At 36.9% G+C, this 25,410-nt stretch overlaps 1 protein-coding gene across 4 annotated transcripts in view; it reads left to right on the top strand.

The window, feature by feature from the left end:
- The window catches only part of LTK (leukocyte receptor tyrosine kinase), a 113,183-nt gene that overhangs the window by 51,528 nt on the left and 36,245 nt on the right, over positions 1-25,410 (top strand). For 2 of the 4 annotated variants that reach the window (XM_034417804.2, XM_034417805.2), the window contains 7 exons: positions 1,859-1,998; positions 2,770-2,898; positions 3,591-3,740; positions 6,198-6,298; positions 10,460-10,632; positions 18,453-18,547; positions 23,449-23,550. In XM_034417804.2, the coding sequence (XP_034273695.2) occupies positions 1,859-1,998; positions 2,770-2,898; positions 3,591-3,740; positions 6,198-6,298; positions 10,460-10,632; positions 18,453-18,547; positions 23,449-23,550 (890 nt within the window). The remainder of the gene's footprint in view (positions 1-1,858; positions 1,999-2,769; positions 2,899-3,590; positions 3,741-6,197; positions 6,299-10,459; positions 10,633-18,452; positions 18,548-23,448; positions 23,551-25,410) is intronic. The other 2 variants (XM_034417806.2, XM_087875964.1) reach the window with 1 other exon arrangement.

Raw genomic sequence — 25,410 nt, 5'->3', positions numbered from 1 at the left:
GCAGTGCTAGTGACACAATGATGATTCAGAGCTGGAGGGCTGAAGAACATGCAGGAAACATCCATAAGTACTGTTGTTTAAGAACTGAAAGACCTAATGTAATTATGCAAGTTGTGTTAAGGGCAAAAACGGAGCAACATCAAAAAATATACCATGAGTTAATATATATTGGTATTGTTATTTGTGGTGGATACCGTATGTTATTTGAAGTTGTTGTGATTACTGAATTAGCGAATACTGAAGAATTGCTCCTAGGGGAAATACACATATAGGATTCTGCAAGCCTCTGGTCACAATTTCATCAACTGATCAATACATAATCTAGTTTTATGTGTGTTTCTCTTTAAAGACACCGCTTGACCTTGGCTTGCACCATGAAAATCAAGGGAGAGGTTGGTGAAACTTTTTTTTTAGAAGGCATCAACAAGGATGACATATCAATACTAGGCAGTTCTACTTCACAACTTTGGCTTTCACGATTTGTTGAAGGTGTTGGCAATTTTCCCTCTCAAACTGGCTTGAAAAATTGTGACAGATTTGTTTGCCTGGCTTTATGCCTCAAATCTTTAAGTGTTTTATTGTAAGGAGTGAATGCTCTGGAGATTAGGCAAATTTCTCCCATTCTTAAGTTTTATGTAGACAAAAGTCCACTGAAGAATGACTATTCTTTCAACAATAATGCCTATAAACAGGGAGAAAATCCCGCACTCACTAGCACTGATGATGTTACTTAGTTGGGTAATGAAATATCTGCAAGCAAACAACCAAACTGAGGGAGCCTCAAAGACTCCATTTTAAAAGTCTGTTTTGTAAATCCAATATAGAAAAGTTATTCAGGTCACTCTTGATGTCTTATTTATACGTCCCTTTTCATTATGAAAACATCATTATTTGTCTAGTGTAACTTTTTTTCCAAATCAATCTTTTAACCTGTCATTTTCAAACCCACTTTCAAATCACTCTCAGTCTTGTCTGGTAAAACTTGTTCCTCTTCTATAATATCTTTTAAACACAATCCATCTACAGAGTCAGATATTCTTAAAATTAACTTCAGGCTCCATTGTTCAAAAATATCCTTCAATATATTCAGTGCTAAGATATTTTGCTCCATTCTGTATTAGAAAGTCAAATGTAAGTGTTCTTCTTTAATAGTCATTTTTAGTTCCTCCTAATTCCCCCTAGTATCCAAATGTCTGTGGAGATTCTCTGTCATCCAGGTCATAGTTGTCACAAATATATATGTATATCATCTCTTACAGTATATCTGCATTATTAAGCTTCATAAATATTGTATACTTAGAAAAACAATGTTCACACTGCAGATTTCAAGGAGGAAAATGTGATGTTGAACTGTATTCCGAGAATGTGGAATTAGTCTCCTCATGAAAAGCTTTGACTTGATTGAGCCGGGGGCATGACGAAATAATTTTAATAAATGCAAAGAAATTTATTCTTCTGATTTTAAGGAATGGATCTTGGAGAGGAATATGCTATTAATCTTTGAAAAGTCTCTGTTCTAAAAATTAGAAGATGAAGCAATCTGTTTCAATATGGTCTATGTCCAATCTTAAACTTGAAAATTTAATTACATAACCATTCATAGTTATATGAATTCATTTTTTTTCCTATATATTTCCTTCCTTCCCCCTTCCTTGCATCCTTCCTCCCACTCTCCCTTCCTTCCTTCCCTTTCATTTCATTTCATTTCCATCCATCCATTTGTCTGTCACATTTAGTTTTTTTAATCACCATACTATATCTATGGTATAGTACAGTATGTGAAGTCCTATGGTGATTAGGACTTAGCTTTTTATAGATAAACATATTTATTAACCATGTCAACTGCTTTGATTTTCAGGGTAAAATGGAAAATTCTAATAGGCTCAATTGGACAAATGGAAAGGCCTTTTGAGATCACTTTGCTGTATTCAAGTTGTGATGAAAAGAATTCTGGGTTTTTGGCGCTGGGATCATTGCAACTTCAAAATTGCCTTCATGGTATGTAGGAATTCACATTTGAAAAATTGTGATTGTTGGATAAGATAAACGTCCCACTGATGGTTTCTGGCCTAAGATTCAGCAACAAGCTGTGAAGTAAATAACTTTAAAATCTATTATTATCAATTTAAATGTTACTGTTTTATATCTTAACCAAAATAAGCAAACTGTGGCTTTCAAGCCATACGTGGCCCCTTAAACCCTATTTTGAGGCATTATGGAGCTCGCCCGGCATTACACAGCCCAAACTGCTGAAACTGTTGAAGATTTCCACCAGTTTCCAATGGGAAATTAAACAAAGTGTGCTAAGCCTTCATTTAGGTTTGGAAACATGGAAGGTAGGATTTTCCCTAAACCTGAAAAATGTGCCCATTCTCTTTACTACTTAAAACTTTAGGTGACCTTAGCCTGAAGGTTGCATATACCCATTGGTTGCAGTTTAGTTTGGGTTTCAATCCATTGCACATTTGGAGTAGATCCAGAGGATGGTAAAAAGCATTATCAGACTTCCTCCAGACTGATACTCATCCTAGAAAGCTCATAACCACAGAGTCCAGGCCATAACTGTGGTACATTTTAAAAGTCAAGTCAGAGAAGACTGATTTAAGTATTGATATTTATTTATTTATTTATTTATTTATTTATTTATTTATTTATTTATTTATTTATTGGTTTGATTTATATGCCGCCCTTCTCCAGAGACTCAGGGCGGCTTACAATGCGTTAAGTAATTTTTGTATATTTTTGTTTGTTTGTTTGTTTTTCCTTTAGATAAAGATCTTTACAACTCTGATAAGGGATCTCCTATCCCCTGCCCACATGAGGGCTGTGTCAGCCATCTAGAGGTTTGCAGTTTCAATTCTGATTGTCCAACCAAAGAAGAAGATGAATCCCTCTGTGGTAAATATGAACTTACCTGTCTCTTTCTTTCAGAGACTTCTTACTTGTCCACTATTGTAAGAAAGAAAATATTAAGCCCAACCTTTTGTTCTTTATTAATCCTGCAAAAACTTCAGCAAGGAAGGAACAAAAAATATTGATTGCCAGGTGCTGAAGGCAGGACAAGAAGCAATGGATGGAAATAATAAAGGAGAGAACCAACCTAAAACTAAGGAGAAATTTCCTGAAAATTAGAACAATTAATTAGTGGAACTACTTGCCTCTGGAAGTTGTGGGTGCTCCAACACTAGAGTTTTTAAAGAAGAGATTGGACAACAGTTTGACTGAAATGGTATTCCTGCTTGAACAGGGAGTTGGACTAGAAGGCCCTTTCCAACTCTATTATTCTAACATTTGCTGTTATTTTCACAAATGACTATTATTTCCAATGCTAGCATTATTTCCTAGATCAGAAAATACCCTACTATTTGGGCCTTGACATTTTGATGGATGCTGGTTCCTAGGCAGTTGAAATTTTTCAGTTTATACATTTAATATTAAGAATAATAAGAAAAAAAATATTTAATAGTTTTGGTAGAAATGTAAATTTTCTGTAGTGATGAGTTTCTGTATGAAGTTAACTGTACTTCACAATATACTGTGCTGATCTTTTTGTTTGTTTGCTTCTTATAAAAATTACTGCTTTTTTCCAGATAGCCTAACAGAGGGGGCACATTGTTCTTTTGAGGAAGGTGCCTGTGGTTGGACAATAGATGGAAATATAAATTCTTCCTGGTCTATTAGTGGTTTTTCAAGGATGCACGAAAACCAGATTGGAGGATCTGCCTTACAAGCCACTGGAGGTATGTTCCTTATTCTTCACCTTCTGTTTTAGCTGGAAGGGTATCTCCCATTTGGGATTCTTTTATTTATTGAAACGTTGAACAACTTGTGTGCTTCTGAGCTACATCTGTTGTAGAGGGACGTTCATAGTGCTGCTTTGAGAGAGTTTGCAGCTGTGAAGGAAAACATATACAGTTTCATTATGTATGAGACCAGAAAATGGCCTAAGGAGAAACACGAAGCTTTGGGTTTTTCAGGAGAATGCTATAAGACAATCTATAAATAGTTATAGAGAGAAAGTGAGAACACCCACCTTTAATTTATAAGATGTTGGGGAGAATTCCCTCACCTTTGTTAAGAGCTACTCTAGAATATCTCTTTTGAAAGGTAAAAAGGGAGATGGACCTCTACAATTCTTCCCTTGTTCTAATAAGGATTCCATTCCCTTCATGCTTTATTGAGGGAGGGATTTGTGCATTTCAAGTCCCACCAAGAAACCCATAGGAATGGATGGCTTTGTTCTCTTCTCCTTATGCTTTTTAACAAGGCTATGACTTTCCACATACTGTACCTGCAAGGTTCCCTTAGTACATAGCTTGGGTATCCTGTCTATGGAATCAGAGTACTCCCAACAAGGAAAAAGTATAGCATTTACGTTTTTTGTTGTTGTTGTTGTTTAAAGCAAAATTAGCTAAGGGGAAACTAAAATATATAAAATCATGTGTATTATGGAAAATGTGGAGCTTCCGGTGAGAAATATGTTTACGAAAAGTATGAAAATACAAGAGTAAACAGAACTGATAAACAAAATGGATTTTAAAACTGAAAAAAGGTAAAAAAGAATTGTTAAAATATGATAAAGTGGAACTCTTACTGTTGGGGAGAATATCTGTGATAAAAATGAATGTTTTACTTAGATGGTTAGTAATTTTTGTTCTAGGCAATACCAGTTTTGTTTTGACAACCAATGTATCATTTAAACAATGGCAGAACAGAAGGATAATTCTGAATTTATATGGGGCGGGGACCACAAATTAAATATAAGATATTACAAGATGCAAAGGAAAAAGGAGTATTGGGTTTACCTGATTTAAAATTATATTTTGCTGTTTATTATTTAGTTTGGATGAAAGAGAGTTGCTGGGAATTGCTGAGGTACAGAAAGTCACTTAAATTAAAAGAACTGAGATTTGGGTGACATCAGTGGTGGGTTTCACTTACCTTTGCTATCGGTTTGCTCGCATGTCCAGAGTGTATTTGATGATGTCCGGGTGGGTGGGCGGAGCCTTCCACCACCGCTACTACTGGTTTGCCTGAACCGGTGCGAACCGGTAGCAACCCACCCCTGGGTGACATGGATATTTGTCATATGTCAAAGCTAAGCTTTATGTAGATTATACATTAGATGTGCCATTCTGAGAATATGGAATAAAGACAAATTTATGTATTTGCTAATGGTTTTCTTATGTACAATTATTGAAAAGGTTTAAAGTAGATAAAAGTAGATAAAAGAATTGAAGACTGAATTTGAAACAAAACTGTGTACAATGATGAACAGGTTATTGTTAAAATGTATAAATGTTTGTTGAAATTTAAGACAGAAGAATAGCAAATGAAATAATGTATGATAAAATTGACTAAAATTTTGGTTACAATATACAAATGGAATAATGGGAAAATATGTGATTGAAAGAAATTTTATAATAAGGTCTAGTGTTAAAGAGAATGTTTATAAAATGATGTAGAAATTGTTTAGAATATATGAAGGTATTTCAAATTTAGGTTGGATATGTGAACAACATGAAGGGATATTTTATCATGTTTAGTGAATATGTATTAAAAGATTTTAAAGATTAATGTGCAATTGAAACCAGAAGCTTTTATTCTGGGATCAACGGATAAGCATCTGGGGGGAAAGTCACGGAACCTTGTTTTTATGTATGACAATTTCAATAAGATTGTTGTGTGCTCAAAAGAGGAAAGGTGTGGCATCACCCATGATGGAGGAATGAGTGCTAAAATGACTAAAGTCACCTCTGTGATGAGAGAAAAGACATCTACAGTACATTCATGGCTGACTGGAAATTTCTTATAGACTTTTTGTATGAGGCAGAAAAACTAACTACGGTTTCGATGATCAAGAAAAAATAGACCAAAAAAAAAATAGAGTTTTTTTTGTAACCCTAGATTGAGATCATTTTGTAATCACAGTTGTATTTGCTACAAAGAAATCAGACTCTTTTTCCTTGTTATTTCTTTTTATCTTTTGCTTTTGCATTTTGTCCTATTCTCTTTTTTTTTTAATTCTCTTTATTTTAGGTTAGCCTTCAGGATATTGTAAAATATTCTAGTTTCCAGAATATCATAAAATAATATCCTTGGTGAAGCATCAGCATGTTTGTTCTAATATATTGTAAATTCTACTATAGCTTAGTCCCAAAATACCACTGAAATCTAGTTCCAATTTTTTTCCCCAGGTCATTTTTTGTATCTGCATGTCAATAATGAACACACAGATGGTTTTTCCCGGGCATACAGCACTGACCTTCCAGCCATTCTTTCCAATGGATCTTATAAGGTACTTTAACTTCTTCCTTAGGCAATTAAATTTCACTTTGCAGATGTTTTTATGTGATTTTAGTGCTATGCAGGCTATTTTTGTGTGTGGGTGACTTTTGTCATACTATATTCAGTTTGGTCAAGAGTGTCAAAATGATTCTGCACAAAAGATCTGTAGTGACAGTTTTTACACCTAATAACCACCACTGTATATGCCATAGAAACAGGGCGTGCAATCAGCTCCAATCCAGTTGCTGATTTAAAAATTTATTTATTTAGCGTATGGCTGGTCACACAAAAATATTAAAACACTTCATTTTACAGGTTAAAACAAAACATTTTTAAAAAAAAATTTTTTTTAAAAACAAGCATATGATTCTATTTGACTGTTGGATTCAATTTTCTGATTTAAAAGAAAAATCAAATTGATTGTGAAATTTGAGAGCAAGATTGCCTTGACGATACAGGAGAATATAGCAGGAAATGTTCCTTTGTTCCTATGACATCCCAACCATCAGTGCACAAGCATTGTAATATGGGGAAACTGTGGATCTTCAAAAGCTCCAGTCTAAGAAAGGATGTAATTGATGCGCAAAATGAATCTGTGCAAAGCCCCCAACCCCCAGCCACTCAAGCTTGTTTCTCAAGCAAGAGCTACAAGTCCAGGGAACCCCGAAATCATGCACCAGCTCTATCCCAGGGAGTGCTGGAAAGAGGCATGGGGGGGGGGGCAACCTGCTAAGAAGAGATGTTGGAATCCAGCCATCATCTGGAAGAGCTGAACGTCCAAAGGCATCCTCATATCAGTTCGGAGACCTTTTTGGCATTCACCTACTGATGACTGCTTCCCTTTCTAACAGGCACTTCACTCTGCTTAAGTGCAAGGGCATTGCCACAAGTTGGCAGCGTGGTTTTTCCTCTGCTGCCAGCTAAGCAGGTGATTCAGCATCCCTGCATTAAAATACGTTTTACGTCCTTGCCTCTGCTGACTCATTTCTTCCAGTGGATGAAAACCCATATGTGGATGTTTGTCTCCGCTTTCCTTCCTTTTAACTGCTTTTAAAATTAAATTAAAGCAAAACAGATAACGCATGACTCCTAAGGTAGGAAAAGGAGTGGCGTGAGACAGCCAGACAGGTTAACCAATTCCAGACACAGCAGTCCTGGCTTATCTCTTTCTTTCTTCAGATCCAGAATGTCTCTGCTGAAACATGTGTTCTCAAATGCCTGTTGCCTAGCACCTCAAATTTGCTCTGTGCCCCACATTATTCCATCTTGCTGTTAAGGCAACAGCAACTGGGGCATGACCATGGAAAAGTTTTGGAAGAAACTAACCCAAACCACAAAATAACAGCCTAATCACAGCCCTCAGAACAGCTGCAACATCCACAAATGATGATGCTCGAAATAACAATGTTTTGTTCTGCAAACCATGATCCAAGATTGTGGGCATGTGAAACAAAACTCTACTTAGAACAACCTCTTTGAAGCTGAAAAGTAAAACAGCTTGCATACCTCTACTGCCAAACTCTTTTCTGTGGTCAACGATCATATCACGAATTATACGAAAGAAAGAAATAGTTGCAGGTTTGAGAATCAAACATCTCTTCAAACAAGCTTTGGGCTACCTCGGTGTTATAATCAAAGTTGGAAAGGTGTTCATGCAACTGATATACAGAAGTGGGATGATTGAGTAACAGCAGATTCAACTCTGGTATGAAAAAGACTTTTCCCCCCCCTGAACACTTTATCCTAGAGTGAGCTAACAAAATAGAGACCCCTTTCATTTGAATTAGCAAGGTCTGATTAAGAAGCGTAGAAATAGCAGGATATTAGATCAGCTTTAAATTTGCGAATAATACCCTGATTTGTTCTAAAGCTAGTTACCATAGTTTCTCAACTTGGATGAAATGGATAACTATGATAAGAGATGTCTGGATTTCTTTGCTCTTCCTCTGAAGAAAGAAACAACCAAAGGGAGCACAAGTACAGACAAAAGGCTTATTCATAGATTAGCTTATTAAGCCTTTGCCTACTTCTGCCATTTGAAAGTGATACAAGGACTCAGAAGTAGGATCTTTCTCTCGTTCCTGTAATTTAACCAAGCTCTCTCCTTATACAAGCCCAGTTATTCGATTCTCTCGCCTTGTTTATTTCATCCTCCTCTCAAACAGAAAGACTTAGCAAAAAGCTGGATAAGTAATTATCTTTTAAATTTAAAAAAAATAATTTGTCATACTTGATGTGGAAATTTAATTCATTTGTAACATATTGCCCTCCTGAATGTTTTGACTATAGAAATAAAAATGGAAAGAATAAAGAAATGTAGCATAAATATTAGATTAATACAGCATTAAGACTGGCCATCTGGAAAATCCAAAAAGGAAAAGTAAATAGCAAGCCACTTATGCAGCGATGTAAAGATGTGACGATTTTGTGTATACCAGGGATTTTTTATATTAGATTAAGCAAAAATTCATATCCTAATAGTTCAGCTGGTTTCCCCTTTCCCCTGTCCAGAGGAGAGAAAATGAGTACAGGTAGTCCTTGACTTATGGCCACAATTGAACCCAAAATTTCTGTTTAGCAAGGCAGTTGTTAAGTCATGTGCCCCCATTTTATGACCTTTTTGGTCATGGTTGTTAAGCAAATCATTACAGTTGTTAAGTGAATCATGCAGTCAAGTGAATCTAACTTCCCCCATTGACTTTGCTTGTCAGAAGCTCCCTAGGAAGGTTGCAGATGACAATCCCAGAACCTCAGGACCTTGGAACCATGCCAAGCACCCAGTGTTTGATCACTTACCTCGGAAAGTTACAATGGTGGTCACAAGGCACTTTTTTTCAGTGCCATTATAAACTTTGAATGGTGTCCCAAAAGTGCTTTTTCAAGAGGCAATTGGACTTTCTGGTTTTTCTTTGGAGACGTTTCGCTTCTCATCCAAGAAACTTTTCAGCTTTGGGCAGGGGGTCTTAATTGTTGTGGTTCTGCCAGTTTATTGCTCCTGATGGCTGACTCTGTGGCTGTAAGGAGATCTACAACTGGTAGCTGTTCTGGTGTTACTGCAAAATTCAGTTCTTCAGTGCCTCTTAAAAAAGCCAGCAGTGAAATACACTTACCTTTGCAACCTGTTCGGAAATGTGAGTACACACGCCTCTTCTGCACATGTGTAGAGCCTTCTGCACATGCGCGGAGGGTCAAAAATGGGACATAATGACATCCCAGGGGGTTGGCGGAGACTATCCGGTTCGTGTGATCCGGATAGATCCAGCCGAATGTCACCGCTGGAAAAAGCACCTTTGGGACAACCATGACCTGGGTGACTGAGAATCTCCATAGACACTTTGAATGGTGACTAAACAAATGATTGTAAGTTAAGGACTATGAATACACATAGGTTGAAAGGCAGACATTTTTTCTCTCTTGTATCCATGTAGAATGATAATGATTATTACACTGATCAGCTGTAAAGTTTCATGCATCTGATCTGATGAAGTACATGTTATTCCATGGGAATTAAAACCATAATAAAACGTGTTAACTTTCTTTCAACTTCTGCCCCAATTTACCCGACAGTGAGATGGGTGGCATATAAATTTAAGTAATTTATTCTATTGTAATTAATTATTCAGTGACACTTTTTCATTAAGTTCTTCTCTGATACATGATGGTGACAATGTTGCCTTCACTCTGGTTCAAAAATTACATGTATTGGCCTGGCAAATAAATACCTTTTTTTTCCAAGGGCTTTTCATTTTTGCCCACATTAGAGGAAACAGAGCATTAATTGAGATCACACAGCTTCCTGTTCACGTATCAGCTCATTCATTGCTTCCTCCATACGCCTGCAGCAATGGATATCCTTTCTGGCTAGCTTTATCTTTTTCAAAACCAGAAAATTTGGTTCCAGTTTATATGTGATAAAAATCATAAAGGCAGAGTAGCGTCTGGCTAATGAATGTACAAATGCTTGATTCAAGATTTCTTTTTATATTTCTCATCTTTATGTGATTCATTCCCAGGAAGCTGTGTGATATTATTTTTATGAAGCTCATAACAGGACCCCCCTGAATATAAAACTTTTAAATCTATGAACCAAGGTTATAGTCCTCAAATACGGTACTTATAAACGACCTCATATACAGCTTTTCTCTGTCTCACCACTTTATCTTCACTTTAGGTCCAATTCTCAGCATATGTTTTTGGCCATTACAATGGTAGCATTTCATTCACTGTACAAGAAAATGAAGGAGTAACCAATGGCAGTGCGGCACTACAGATATGGGAAAAATCAGGGAGCTGGAGCAATCATTGGTTTCTCATAACTTTGGAAATGCCAAGCCTACAGAACAGGTAATTATAGCATCAGGAATATTTATTTATTTTTTATTTATTTATTGGTTCGATTTATATGCCGCCCTTCTCCGGAAACTCAGGGCGGCTTACAATGCGTTAAGCAATAGCCTTCATACTTTTGTATATACCTGCTTAGTAGGGCTTTTGGCCCCCCCTAAGCGGTATTCTTTTTTATACAAAGTCATCTTATTGCCCCCACAATCCGGGTCCTCATTTTACCTACCTCGGAAGGATGGAAGGCTGAGTCAACCTTGAGCCTGATGAGATTTGAACTCACAGTAATTGCAGGCAGCTGGCAGCTAAGTGCTACTTAACAGCACTTTAGTCCGCTGCACCACCAAGGATAGTAATGAATATTCATCATTACTATCATTACCTGTGCATTTCTTATCTATATGGGTTGTGACTTTTAAGGGGGATTATGAGACAATAGATAGAGGATTCCTAGACAGTGCCTCCCTCCCAAGTCCTCCAAGCAAGCTTACTAGTTTGTCACAAAACTGTGCTATTCCATAGCCTAATATGAAGCCTGGGTGTTCTTTGATTTTTTTCCCCCCTAAAGACTATTTATCTTATAAAGCATATATGCAAAGTTCTATCCCTTATTCTGCTGAGGGGAGGAGAAAGGAGGAAGGGCTGGGAAGGACAGAGGAGGAAATTGCAAGTGGAAAGGAAGCAGGGGCGGGTTTCCAAACCGCTCGTGGGTATGTGTGTGCTCGCACACTCACACGACGCTTCTGTGCAGAAGCATCCGGGCAGATGGGTGGAGCCTCCCGACCCAGGGCGAACTGGTAGCAACCCACCACTGGAAGGAAGGTGAGATTTACAAGGGCCAAGCTGGAAGAGAAATGGAAGATAGGTTCTGACTTTTAGAGCACCTACCGTATGGTAGCAGAGAGCGCACCAAAAGCAACATAAGTCTACCATCATTTTGCAACCTACAGAATTTTAGGAACAATTAAAAGCTTTCAATCACCAACAGAAGAAAATATTGGTAGCTCAGGGTTGAACTCTGGAGTCCTTGGTGTCCTCTGAGCTTGATGGTTTGATGGTGCATTGATGATATTACCTAGTTTGGTAATGAAACATCTGCATCATGCAATAAAACCATGAAGCTTAGGGAACACCAAGGACCCCACAGAATCTAATTAATTAAACACTATTTTGTTTCCTACTCTATGCCCCACCCCACCCCCTTCTTGATTTTGTGAAAGAGTGGCTCTCTTCAAAATGAAATCCTGATTTTAGTGATTAACAAAAAGAAAGCAAGAGCATTCTTCCAATAAATATATGGTTTCAAATTAACTTGTTTTTTTGCTCATTTCCTATTAGGTTTATTTTGTCATGTAAACTCCAATTTTAATTTTATTTTATATGTAAGATTACATTTAAATTATTAAAAGTAAACTGTATGTTTATTCCTTACTCATTCTTATCCCTAGTGTAGTTTTTAATTTTATTAATGGGGAAGACACATACATTCAATTTATAGGGTCACGTTATTGCAAACTTTGGAAACCTACGTTGTACCATCAATGTGCAGAGATACTTTTCCAAAGAAACACATTTTGCTTTAAGAATTTTACCATGCAAAGTCATAATACAGGATGGAAATTAAATAAGAATATATATGTGGATTAATACATGTTCTTAAGACATTATCACAAGGATACTGCCCCAAATTTGAAAGTAACTCTAGACTTCTGGGTCCCACAATGTGAACAATTTATTTCTCACTTAGTTGTGCTGAGGCTTTAAACTGTTACTAAGCTGGGGTTTGTGGAATTAATAGTGGGGCTGTGCTTAATTTCCCCACAGAAAGGATTTCTTGCCTCACATTTTCTCCTAGCTGCTGAACTTCAAGTCCTAGGAGAAATGCTAACTTATACCTACACACACCAATAGCCCAGACAAAGCAAGCAAAGGTGAAAATTAGTTCTTTTTAGCACTGGAAGAACTTCTGCAAAGTATCATGCTGCTGGGAAGAAGAAGTTACTTCCTCTCTTGTCTTTTGTCTGCAGTGGAGGTGAGGTATCTTTCCTTGCAGAACTGCAGCACAGTGATTTTTGTTCATTAGTATTTCAAGTCAGCAGAAGTGAGACAAACATGGCTTGTCTTTAATTGCTTCTGAACGTTTGGTGAATGAAGAGTGTAGTAATGTGGAAATTTTTTTAGACTTAGTGAGGATTGAAGAGGTGGTGAGAAGGAGGGAGAGGGAGAGAGAGAGAGAGAAATACACACAGAGAGACACAACCCAAAATGACATATAATGGCTTTAGGATAGGGTTTCAAGCATAGTATTCTGAAGAGAATACTAGGTGTTATTGAATGGAAGTGGGGTTGAAGAAGAGCCAACAGTCTTTTACCTGCTTACATGAATACTAGGATAGGAACTGCAAGACAAAACTGAGAAGGAAACCAAAGTGAAAGCTGTAATTGTCAACCAATTGCTATGAATTGACCATTGAGTAAGATGAACCTTTTAAGTTGTATACTTGGCTCTTGGGAATTTCAATGGACACGTTGATGTAGTTTTCTAGGTAGCAACGTGGAAGGACCTTGTCATCGCTTTCGTTAAATAAAAGTCCTCCTCAAATAGAAAATAACCTTTTAAAGTTCCTGGAATTCTTCTCTATTCCAGTCCAAAATCTGAACATTTGAAGAAGTCCTGAATTCTGCTAATTGTTGCTGATGAATCTCTATCTGTACAAATATATACACACCAAACACTGGTGTATTTTCTGTGATGGTAGCAATCAACTGTTCTTTATGCTTTTTCAGTACCTTTGAAAAGAGTTTGTATTACCACTATTGTAACTAATTGGAGATCATGGGTTGCGTGTGAGAAAGAATGTCATGACATTATGTAGCCAACAAAGTGCAACTCCATAATGGCAAGTGCAACCCTATTCTAATAATTATTGTCCTATTCTAAAATTGATGTAAGTAGTGAAGGAAGGTGTTGCCGTAGCAACAAGGCCTAGTCTGTTTTTCCTGCTGCTATGCTGATTGGATATATAATGTAGTTGCTAGAAGCAAAACGTTGTCATTGTTCACTTGTTCAGTGAGAAAGAAAAGAGTAACATATCTTTTGCAAAGGATGTTATCTCCCACTGTTCACATAACACTCTATTTATCTCCTTTTTGGAGCCTATGCTACAAAGGTACATAACTTTTTCATGTTCAAAAGCCTCACTTAGTCTTCCAGATAAGGAAGACCAGAGACACAAGGGTGACAACTGACAGGTTGGCAAAAAGCTCAGACCAGTGGAACCTCTCCAGATAAGAAGATGAGAGATTACCCACTTGTGGTCTGACTCTGGATAGTTACTCCATACAAGGTAGCCACAGTATAGGGCTTATTCTGTAGGTCTAGGCACTGGGAAATGAGGAAGCAATCATGCTTTCAATCATGGCAGAGCCTTTAAGGTCACCTCATTTTCTAATCATCCTTGAATTTACAATTATTTTACAGCTAAAAGTGATCTTCCAAACAAGTTTGAAAAACTATCTGATGAATAAAATTTCATGCCCGAATAAAAGAAAAGCTAACTAACAGTTTAAAGAATGTAAAGTCTATAAAATAAGTGGCCAAAAGCTAAATAAGAATTTAAGAAAGTTTTAAATAGACTAAGGGACTGGACAAATTTGGAATATTGGGACATTTGTTAAGATCTTTTTTAAAATTGTGTAAACAAGCCAGCATTTCCTTGGGAACACGAATTGCTTAATCTATCAGAAAAGAGATCATTGACTGAAAATAAAAAAACAAAGCAAATCCTCCCACCCCCACCCAGAGACTTCATAAATATACAGATGGGTCACCTAATGCTGCAAAATTTCAGGCAAGAAAAATGACAAGCAAAGATATGACACTGGAGACATTTCAAAGGATTCTTGAAGAATTGGGAAATAAGTTTATAACTAATCTGACAGCAATAATTTCTCCACCTGTAAATGTATTTTTTGAAAAAAATACTAAAGAATAATTGAACAATGTGACAGATAACCAACTGCCAACAGAAGATCATCTGATGTACAAGCAGGATTTCGTAAAGAAAGAACACATGATCATATGATCATATTGCCAATCTACATTGGATGATGGAAAAAGCAAAGGAAGACCTCCACATGTGCTTCATTGACTACACAAAAGCCTTCAACTATGTTGACCATGACAAACTTTGGAATTGCCTGAAAGAATTGGGAATATCAGCACACTACATCCAACTCATCCAGTGTTTGTATTCTGATCAGGCAGCTACTGTTAAGAACAGAATATGGAGACACCAATTGGTTCAGAATTGGAAAAGGCATTCGGCAAGGTTGCATCCTGTCACCTACACTATTCAACATGCACATAGAAATAGTTATGAGAAATGCACATATGGAGGAGTCTACCACTGGGGTTAAAATCAGTAGTAAGAATATCAGCAACCTCCTATATGCAGATGATACAATATTGCTCACAGAAAGCAAGGAGGATCTGGAGTGGCTAATCCTGAGAGTCAAAGATGAAAGTGAAAAAATTGGGCTGCACTTTTAACATCAAGAAAACAAAGATAATGTCAACTGCAGGGAAGACACAGGTCAGAGTGCAGATCAACAATGAAACCATAGAAACAGTAAGGGAATTTATCTTCTTGGGCTCTAAAATCAACCAAAGTCATGACTGCAGCCCTCAGATTAGAAGACATATAAGAAGAACTTGGAAGAACTGCAATGTCTGGCATGAATAACATCTGGAAAATCACAAGCAAATGCAGATTAGTTAATACAATAATTTTTCCAACTGCTACTTATGGCTCTGAAACTTGGACTCTGAAAAATGCAGATAGAGAAGGGTGGATGCCTTTGAACTGTAGTGCTGAGGGCAACTATTACACAACCCATGACTGCAAAAATAATGAACATAATAATGAACAAAGAAGTCATAGACTGAACCTCAACAAAAATATCACTTGAAGCCAAGACTGTCATACATTGTTCAGAGCGCTCCATGGCATCGGACCGGGGTATTTACGAGACCGCCTTCTGCTACCAACAGCCTCTCACCGACCAGTACGCTCCCATAGAGAGGGGCTCCTCAGGGTGCCGTCGGCCAAACAGTGTCGACTGGCGGCCCCCAGGGGGAGAGCCTTCTCTGTGGGGGCACCTACCATCTGGAACGAGCTCCCCCCAGAGATACGGAAGATCCCGGACCTGCGCACGTTTCGCCGTGCTCTCAAAACTTTTCTATTTCAGCAAGCTGGCCTGGCCTAACTCCCCTCTTTTAAATTTTTTCAATTTTTTAATTCGTGACTTTATAAATTGGGTGTTTTAATCTGTGTTTCGGCCAAAATATTTAATAATTTTAAGGGATTTTAAATATTTGTATTATCTGTATTTTATCTTGGCTGTTCACCGCCCTGAGTCCTTCGGGAGTAGGGCGGTATAGAAATTTGATTAAATAAAATAAATAAATAAATACATGTCATGAGAGCTGACTCACTCGAAAAGTCAATCATGCTGGGAGTGAGCATCAGAAAAAGGAGAAACGGCTGTCCTAGTACCTGCTGGCAGGACACTATAAAGGATGACACTGGGATGACCATGGCAGATCTGAAAGAGGCAGTGCATGTCAGGGGAGTTTGGAAAGTGCTGATCCATTGAATGGCTGAGGATCGGACACAACTGAATGCTGATGACGATGATGACGGCAGATAATAATATGGAAGAATTTATGGATAGACAGGATAAAGAGGAAATGCAAATTCTAACTGATGGAGAAATATTGGAAAATAAAGAAATTATAAGATAGAGATGACAGAGTGAAAATACAAATGACAAATCAAAAGATGCAAAAGGGCTTGAACAAGAATTTATTTTGAATTTACAAAAGAAGTTTTCTAAAACCTTAAAAAATGTTTGAGATGCAAGAAATAAAGTCTGAATGGGGATTCAATCCTACAACAGCAACTTTATGAATTAAAGATTAAGATTATTAGAAGTTCCTTCCACCCCCACCCCCCAAAAAGGAATATAAAATTGACTTGTTTGACCAGGGATAAAATAATAAACACTTTTGTAGAATTCTAGAAACCTTTTATGGGCTTTTTGCTGACACTGACAGAAATGAAAATGAGTTTTGGATGTGTAAATCAATAAGGAAGACCTTGTTATGAGAGGCAAACCACATATGTAATTTCATAGAGGGTTGGAAATTATTAATTTGTCTGTACTTGTTGCGAGGAAAATTGAAAAGTACTTCTTTAAATATTCTTTTTTTCCAATCTCTTTTTTTTTCCTTTCTTGCACTTTGTATTGCTTTTCTTTCCGTTCTCTTCTTCTCCTATCACTTTTTATTATCTTAAAAAAAAAAAAAAAAAAGGCCCACTTGGCCTTTGAGAGACATTGTTGAGGGATCCAAGACAGAAATTAGGTAATCTGATTTAAATCTATTTAGAATATAATGTTCACTTTCTAGTCATATCATCTCTCATTTATCCTTCTTTAAACATTACAGTTTGGAAACAATAATCTCGCTGAAGCTGCATGCAGTTACAGTATCGGAGTTTAAGGTGTGCACTTTAGCTCTCCCGCATCGTAGCAGCAGGACCTGAGCCCATAATATAGAAGAGTAGAGATTTCAAAATTACTCTCATAGAAGGTTAACAAAAAGGGATTGAATGGAGTATATAAAAATAAATACATTTTTTACAGATCACAAGATAGACTTAAACTGACTTTGTAAAATGACTGATGCCCCAATTTAGATTTAAGAGTTTCAAAAAGAAGAATTTTCAAAGCAAATCATTGTATTCATGCACAGATAAAAGAGCTTAACATTAACTGAGTTAGCAGTACTCAGGCAAAGCAAATTAAAGGATTTTAACCAAGTCCTAAATTACAAACTTCTATTCCCATACAAAATAAACTCTAGAAACAGATGCTTCTTCTATTCTAATAGTCATCTAGAAATTCCCTATTTCTGAAATCCCACAATAAATAGGGGCTGGAGGAGAATAGCCTCATCTCTTGCCTTTCTGCCCTAGTGTTGACTTTCTTTCTTTCCTTCTCTCTACTCCCCCAAGATTTGTACTGCAATCATCCTATCTAGGAAGAGAGGGTTTGGGGGATTTGACCCCGTATGTGACATAGTCCAGATCACCTCTGAATCCATGTTAATTAAAACTCAGGAGTCCCATAATTGTTATTTAACTTGGACAGCTGGGATACTAGGCTTGAGGGCCTGCCTTTCATAGCACAAATTGACTAAAAGGAAAGCTGCTTTTTATATGGAAAACTTGGCTTTATAGCCATAGCAGCTAAATACATCCCCTGATTGGGCACAATCTTGTTTAATATTTAAGGGGATACACCAGCTATGAATTCTAAGATATGCAATCCACACAGATTACCATCAGCTTCCATAATAATTGTTTTTTATTATTATTATTATTTGTAAAATTTATTGGCTGCCCATTTTACCACAATCTTAAATGTGGGGCAGCTTACAATCTCAAAATACATTTTAAGATTTTAGTCCTTAAAATGCCACACGACTCTTAATTGGTTCTGTTGTAACAGGCAATTTTGGCAGGTTTATTTCGAAAACTTGATATATTTGTTTTCATGGAACTATGAAATGCACTAAAGTAAGGAGCACCCTTATTTTTTTTTTTCAAATAGTATCGCTGATTTATAGCTCCCGTTTTAGTTATCATCCTTTTTGAATTGTTCATCTTCATGTTTATTCATTGACTTCTGTTCTGTAGGTTAATTTTTTTTTAATATTTCTTCTTTTGCTCTCCCAATATGTTTTGTTTAAAAAAAAGCTTTCATCTGGAGCTCCTCGCTAATTGGGGTTGGAATTCACAAGCTGATATTGCTGTGGACAACATAACTTTTGGTCTGGATTGCTTCTCTAATGGTGAGTTATTTCTAATTAAGGAAGTGTTATGTTCTGAGAGTATAAAAGCAAGCAATTATTACTTCTACTAGAACTTTTTCCCCATAAGCCTTTTCTAAATCTAACATATGTGAAATGTCTTTGGAGATAATTGCCACAATAAAACAAATTAAATAGCAACCCAGTTTTTTCGCCCTTGAAATCAGAAGGCCTCTTCTGTGGTAATATTTTAATTAGCAAAATAATGTATATTCATAGTCCATAGCTAGTGCATACCAATATTATGCCACGGAAATAGGGCAGCAATCTATTGAATGTCTATGGAGGTTTTCAGTGATCCAAGCCATGGCTGTCCCAAAGGTGCTTTTTCAAAAGTCAACTGGACTTTCTGGTTTTTCTTTGAAGACGTTTCACTTCTCAGAACTGAAGAAGCTTCTTGGATGAGAAACGAAACCAGGGGTGAAATCCAGCAGGTTCTAACAAGTTCTGGAGAACCGGTAGCAGAAATTTTGAGTAGTTTGGAAAACCGGCAAATACCACTCTGGCTGGCCCCAGAGTGGGGTGGGAACGGAGATTTTGCAGTATCCTTCCCCCAGGAGGGAGGGAATGGAGATTTTGCAGTATCCTTCCCCTGCCACGCCCACCAAGCCACGCCCACAGAACCGGTAGGGAAAAAATTTGGATTTCACCCCGAGCGAAACATCTTCAAAGAAAAGCAAAATCCAGTTGCCTTTTGCAAAAGAACCCTTGGGGCAATCTATCAAATGATAATGTGGTAGAAAATGGCTGTATTACTGTCAGGTAGGTTTAAAAGTGGAAAAAGGGAAGAGAAATCCCCCATATCATGAAAAACGAGTTCGAAATCCCTAGTCCCACTAGAGACACCTCTGCTGCCTTACTGCTGTACTTCTTGATTCTTCTGCATTTAAGACCTGCCCAAATCTCCACTCTGGGTTTGCACTGCACAAGAAGCTGAACTTTGAACCAAGGAAATACTGTAAAAGTTACCCTGTGGGGTTCAATTCTTCCCAACCTTTGGAATTTCTCCCCTCTTTCTGTGCACGAAGCAACTCATTACCAGCTGCTGCTTCTCCTTTGATAGAGTAGCTTTGATAACCCATAATCATGTTTGATTGGGTTTTCCTCCCCCCCCCTTTTTTTTTCCACAGTGAAAGAAAAAAAAAGAGGAGTGGAATATAAGCAGGTTGCTGGGTTTTTTATTTTTTTATAAATTATATTATAAACATACAAAAACACAGAAATTAGAAAATTAAGGAAAAGAAGTGGAAAGAGAGAGGGGGGCTATGATCTCCAAGTATTTTACAAAATAAGTGGGGGGAGGGAATACAACTTCAACATTTCATAACATTTCAATTCAACTCATCCACTGTGGGAATTAGTGTGTTTTTCCATCTTTGTGCATATAAGATTCTCACCGCTGTCAACATATACAATAACAAAGTTCCAAATTTTATTTCAAGTTCTTCGTCCATCAAACCTAAATGGAAAACTTCTGGTTGCAATTTTATATTTATTTTAAGAATCCCCTGAATTAAAGTAAAAATCTGGTCCCAGTATTATTTTGTCACAAATCTACCAGAGTTGATAAAAAACATTCTCTTAGCCGTTGCATTTCCAATATACATTTGAAATCCTATATAGATTTTTGACAATTTCTCAGATGTTAAATACCAAAAATATGTCACCTTATTAAAAAAAAAATTCTTTCAAATTATTATTCAGTGAAATTTAAAATTCATTAGTCCACCTGTTTTTCCACTGTTCAATCTATTATCATCAAAATTCTTTACCCATTGGATCATACAATGCTTAATATATTCATTTTCCAAATTCAGTGTCAACAACAGTTTATAAATCTTAGCAAAAATATGTCCATCATTGGCACACAATCCAATTTTAAACTCGATTTTTGTATACTCAAAAACATGGCTTTTCTTATCTAGTTAAATCTTTCTTTTAATTCTAAATAGTGAACTACCATAATATCAAATATGGGAGATCCTTGGTGCACTCTAAAAGTGGTTGTTTTCTTCCAGATATTTTGTTACCCAACCCAGGTTACATCATCAGTGGACAGTAATGGTGTTACATAGTTTGAGTAGTGAAATATCTGCACGAAAACAACCAAGGACCCCTCATTTCAATCCTGAGCTACAAATGTTTTCTGTTACCGGTATTAATATCAAATATGCCCTTCCAACTCTAATCCTTCTTTCAACTTCAAATTGAGTTCTCCATGAGTAGGACATAATATCTCACTGTAGATCCACCCAATTGGCATACATCTGATTAGAAAAAGGCTGTTGTACAACTAAGACAGCATGCTTGTTTAAAAATACCAGAATACATCAATAAGATGATATTTTAAAAAACATTCAGGTTCACTGATGCTCCCTGAATTTCTATAAGCTGTATTGTTTTCCTTCAGAAAAGAAGGCTATTTGTTCATATCATTCAATTACATTTTGGAGAAATCCAGCAGCTTTCTGTAATAAAATTACATCCTTCTTTGCCAAGAGAGATTTTGGAGATCCCTGACAGTTCCAATTAATTAATCAGGCAAAGAGTCTTAAGTCTGAAGATTTGCAGGAGGGAAGTGGGAGGAAGAGGAAGAAAGGAAACAGAGTCGGAAGAAAGTTTAATTTTCTTTTTGCTAAGATGGAAATACTCATTTCCTCCTGCATTTCAGCTATTTAATTCATCTCCTTTCATTACAGAAAATGCTTTGTGGTTTGTATGAATCAGAATGAGTGGTTGAGGAGTTGAATGATATTTCACTGCTATGGCTTGTGAAAATGCAGTTTTGATTAGCCGACCCTCTTCTTCCTTGATAATGAATGCTTTTTCTATTGCTTAGTGTAGTTCTCTGATTAACATTCTGGGCCCAGAATCTGTTGATTAGAAAATGCATTGGTTGCTACCTCCCACTTTATCTTATAATACTTCTATATTCCTAACTTTTTATTTTATGAGCTTTGCTGCTGAAAATCGCCTCTGTAGGAGTTGTAAGCATGAGAGGTAAGCAGCTGCTACAATTAGACTTAATTTCTTCAGTTAACAGATGCTATTCTGTTAACATCAAGTCAGCCATGATGGCCACTGCACAGGTTACCACCAATGCTAGCAAGTCCAAAATCTAGCAAGATAGATTTTGGACTTGCAAGATAGAGACTAGCAAGTTAGCAACCCATTTGATCTGAAACCAGATGGGAAAGAAGCAGCCTTATCTCTTTCTAGCAGTGTCCATATTTTGACACAGTTTTCAGCTTGAGGGTGGGATTTTACCTTGCCTGAATCTATCACTGATAGCTTGCATAACAGTGAAATGTGATTTGGCCCACCTCCAGCAACTTCAAAAATGTAATCAAGTAAGGTCACAAGCAGAACTGGAGACCATCCTTTGATCTAATCCATAAAATGCTAGGTTAATACAGTGGGACACAGCAGTACTTCTTGTGCATATAATTTAACATAATTGTTGAATAGTAACAGTAAATTAAAAGTAAAAATGATGAGGAGTAAGTGGGAACTTAGCTATATAAAGGCTAGGGAGGTAAAATGTAAAAAGAAATGTGGGTAAAGGTAAAGGTTCCCCTCGCACATATGTGCTAGTCGTTCCCGACTCTAGGGGGCGGTGCTCATTTCCGTTTCATAACCAAAGAGCCAGCGCTGTCCAAAGACGTCTCCATGGTCATGTGGTCGGCATGACTAAACACCAAAGGTACACGGAACACTGTTACATTTATTTTTTTATTTATTTATTGGTTCGATTTATATGCCACCCTTTTCCGGAGACTCAGGGCAGCTTACAATGCGTTAAGCAATAGCCTTCATACTTTTTTGTATATACCTACTTAGTAGGGCTTTCGCCCCCCACCCCCCAAGTGGTGTTCTTTTTATACAAAGTCAGTTTATTGCCCCCACAATCCGGGTCCTCATTTTACCTACCTCGGAAGGATGGAAGGCTGAGTCAACCTTGAGCCTGGTGAGATTTGAACTTGCAGTAATTGCAGGCAGCTGGCAGCTAAGTGCTACTTTTAACAGCACTTTAGTCCGCTGCGCCACCAAGGCTCATTTAGTCACCTTCCCACCAAAGGTGGTCCCTATTTTTCTACTTGCATTTTTTACGTGCTTTCGAACTGCTAGGTTGGCAGAAGCTGGGACAAGTAACGGGAGCTCACCCCATTATGCAGCACTAGGGATTTGAACCGCTGAACTGCCGACCTTTCGATCAACAAGCTCAGCGTCTTAGCCACTGAGCCACCGCATCCCTCAATTTCTCTGTTACTGTTCAAACTAAAAAAAAAAAAATGAAAGAAGCTATGCATTGGTTTATAGAAGCCAGTCAAATTGGCCTTCAAATTCAAGAGTCTAGACTCTTTAAAAAATTGCAGACAGAACTCTCATCCAGTGATACAAATTAGATGTAATGACAGGCATTAATAACATCATACATTGATATCCTGACCAGGTCAAAATTTGACTCAGCCTTCCTGAGCACCAGAGATAATTTTACCATCGGTTTGCCGCGCACCGAAAATGTGAGCCCAATGCAGAAAATTGCTGTAGGAAGAGCAGCAAAACCAGCATTGCAATCTAAACGGGCTTCAAAAAACCAGGAGAAAATGCAAAATGGTCTGTGTTCCATATTAATCCATTTATAATTTGGACAGCTGTAGAGATGGAAAGAAATGGCAAATGACTTTTCTATGTCATTTTTGCAGGTTCCTTAGTTCCACTTGTACAAGATTAACATTTTTTTAATATTTATTTCTAAAGTTTTGCAAACAGAATTTCTTAATTTTAGGCAAAAAAAAAATTCTGCACCTGATTTTTTTTTTCCAAATCCAAACCGTTTCTTCTTCTGTCTTTTCATTTCACTCATTCACAAATTTTGGCAGGAAGAAAACAAAGCCACACTGATGGAGAACAACACTACTCATTGGCAATTGATAGATTGGATGAGCGTCTTTTTAATCCTTTGGAAGAACCCCTTCTTTTAGGTGACTATCACTATGTATCCATTTGTAGCATTAATTTATAACTAATTTATTACTAAGATTTCTTCTCATAGCAAACTTATTATTCTCATAATGCTAAATCCGGCATAATTACTGACATCATGCTAAATCTCGGCATCGGAAATAAAACAGCTTTTGAACAACATTGCAGTTATATTGAAAGCTACAGGAACTATTTTGATCCTTCAGGGCAGAAAGAATAGGATAATTTTTAAATTAATATTTTCTAATTTTCAGCCGTATTTCCTGTATTTCCTTATTTCCTTGGCATAAGTGGTCTTGTGGGTAATATGTGGTAGAATTGTAAAGAATAGGCCTACTGTAATTCTAATTCACTCCTAGAATGTATAACTTTTTGTACTGGAACAATAATGTTATGATACTTTTTTTTACAAATGTGAATAGCAGAAAATTTTCAGGAGTCTGACTGTGGTCCCTGAATTGGGACCATAATATAAGACAAAAAAGTTAAATATTCCTGCTTGAGTTTCAGTCTGGATCAGAGCTCCCATACCCTCTGTTGTTTTCTTTTCCAAACTTATTGACCTATATGAACTGAACTATGTCATGTTTCAATCAATGCTTATTTACTTAAATTTTTATATAGATGACTTAATTTTGTCAAAAAGAAGTGGTATGAAATCCAGTTTATAGATGCATCCTCCCAATGAGATGGTTAATGAAATACATATACCTCTCAAAGTAGTTCCAGTGCAAGGGTTCATTGTTTTGGTTCAAAAATAATCAATGTATGCAATATTTTGTTTTTTAGTTATTATGATGAAACTAACAAAGTAGAAATTGATAGAACTTTATTAGGATTCTACCACCTTTCAGTTTTTGTTTTTGTTTTTGTTTTTGCTTGATCATGCTCAACAAAGCTCCTACCGTAAAGTCACTGTTGCTGATTTTTTTTTTCATTTGGTTTAAGTTGGGATCAAACTATGAAGATCTGAAGATCTAAAACTTACATTTGTTTTTTAACTGGCTTGCACATCAGCAAATTCAGAATTTTACATGATATTCAGGCTTGTCTCATCCAATACTCTCTTAAGGTGGCCATTCTGGCTAAAATTTCATTGGAAAAGGAGTAAAAAAAAGAGAGAGAGAGAGAGAGAGCTTTGAATGGAGCAGGAAAGAAAGCAATTCTGATCCAACGTTCCCCACAATGTTCAGTGCTGCTTCATTGCCATAAGTGACAGAGCTGTTAAAATCACTGAAAGGCTATATCTTGTGATCTGATAGCTGCTGAAAACCTTTGGGTAGGAGAAAGTAGAGTTGCACAGTTATGCATGTGGTTTACTAGAAAGGCTTTTTTTTTACAGTGAAAGGTACAGTAGCACATAAAGATGTACACAACTGTGTCACTGAGATAGTTAATGCTAGAAGCCTGACTAGGTGGCTCAGTGGCTAAGATACTGAGCTTGTCGATCAGTAAGGTCGGCAGTTCGGTGGTTCGAATCCCTAGTACAGGTCGGACTAGATGTCCTCCAAGGTCCCTTCCAACTCTGTTACTGTTACAGAAATGCAAAACTATTAGTAAAACATCCCCCAGAAGGGAAAGGAATTAATAGGAAATGTGGTTGTTGCTATATTGTCTGGAAAAGTTTTTTTACTACTGTATAAAGGTTTTTTACAGTATTTTTATACATATTATATATGTGTGTGTTTTGAATAGTTTTAACATTGTGCACCACCCAGAACTACCCTGTTATAAGATGGGCCAATAAATTTAACAAACAAACAAACAAGTGAGAAATGAAAAACTGGACCTGGCGGGACAATAATGCTTTTTTTCTTTTTATTACGTGTGAATATGGTCTGGGAAAGAAAGTGAAGTTG

This window comes from Pantherophis guttatus, chromosome 1 (assembly GCF_059756535.1).
Source record: "Pantherophis guttatus breed Tessera chromosome 1, ASM5975653v1, whole genome shotgun sequence".
NCBI classification, from domain to species: domain Eukaryota; kingdom Metazoa; phylum Chordata; class Lepidosauria; order Squamata; family Colubridae; genus Pantherophis; species Pantherophis guttatus.
This window is presented reverse-complemented; position numbering and strand designations above follow the sequence as displayed.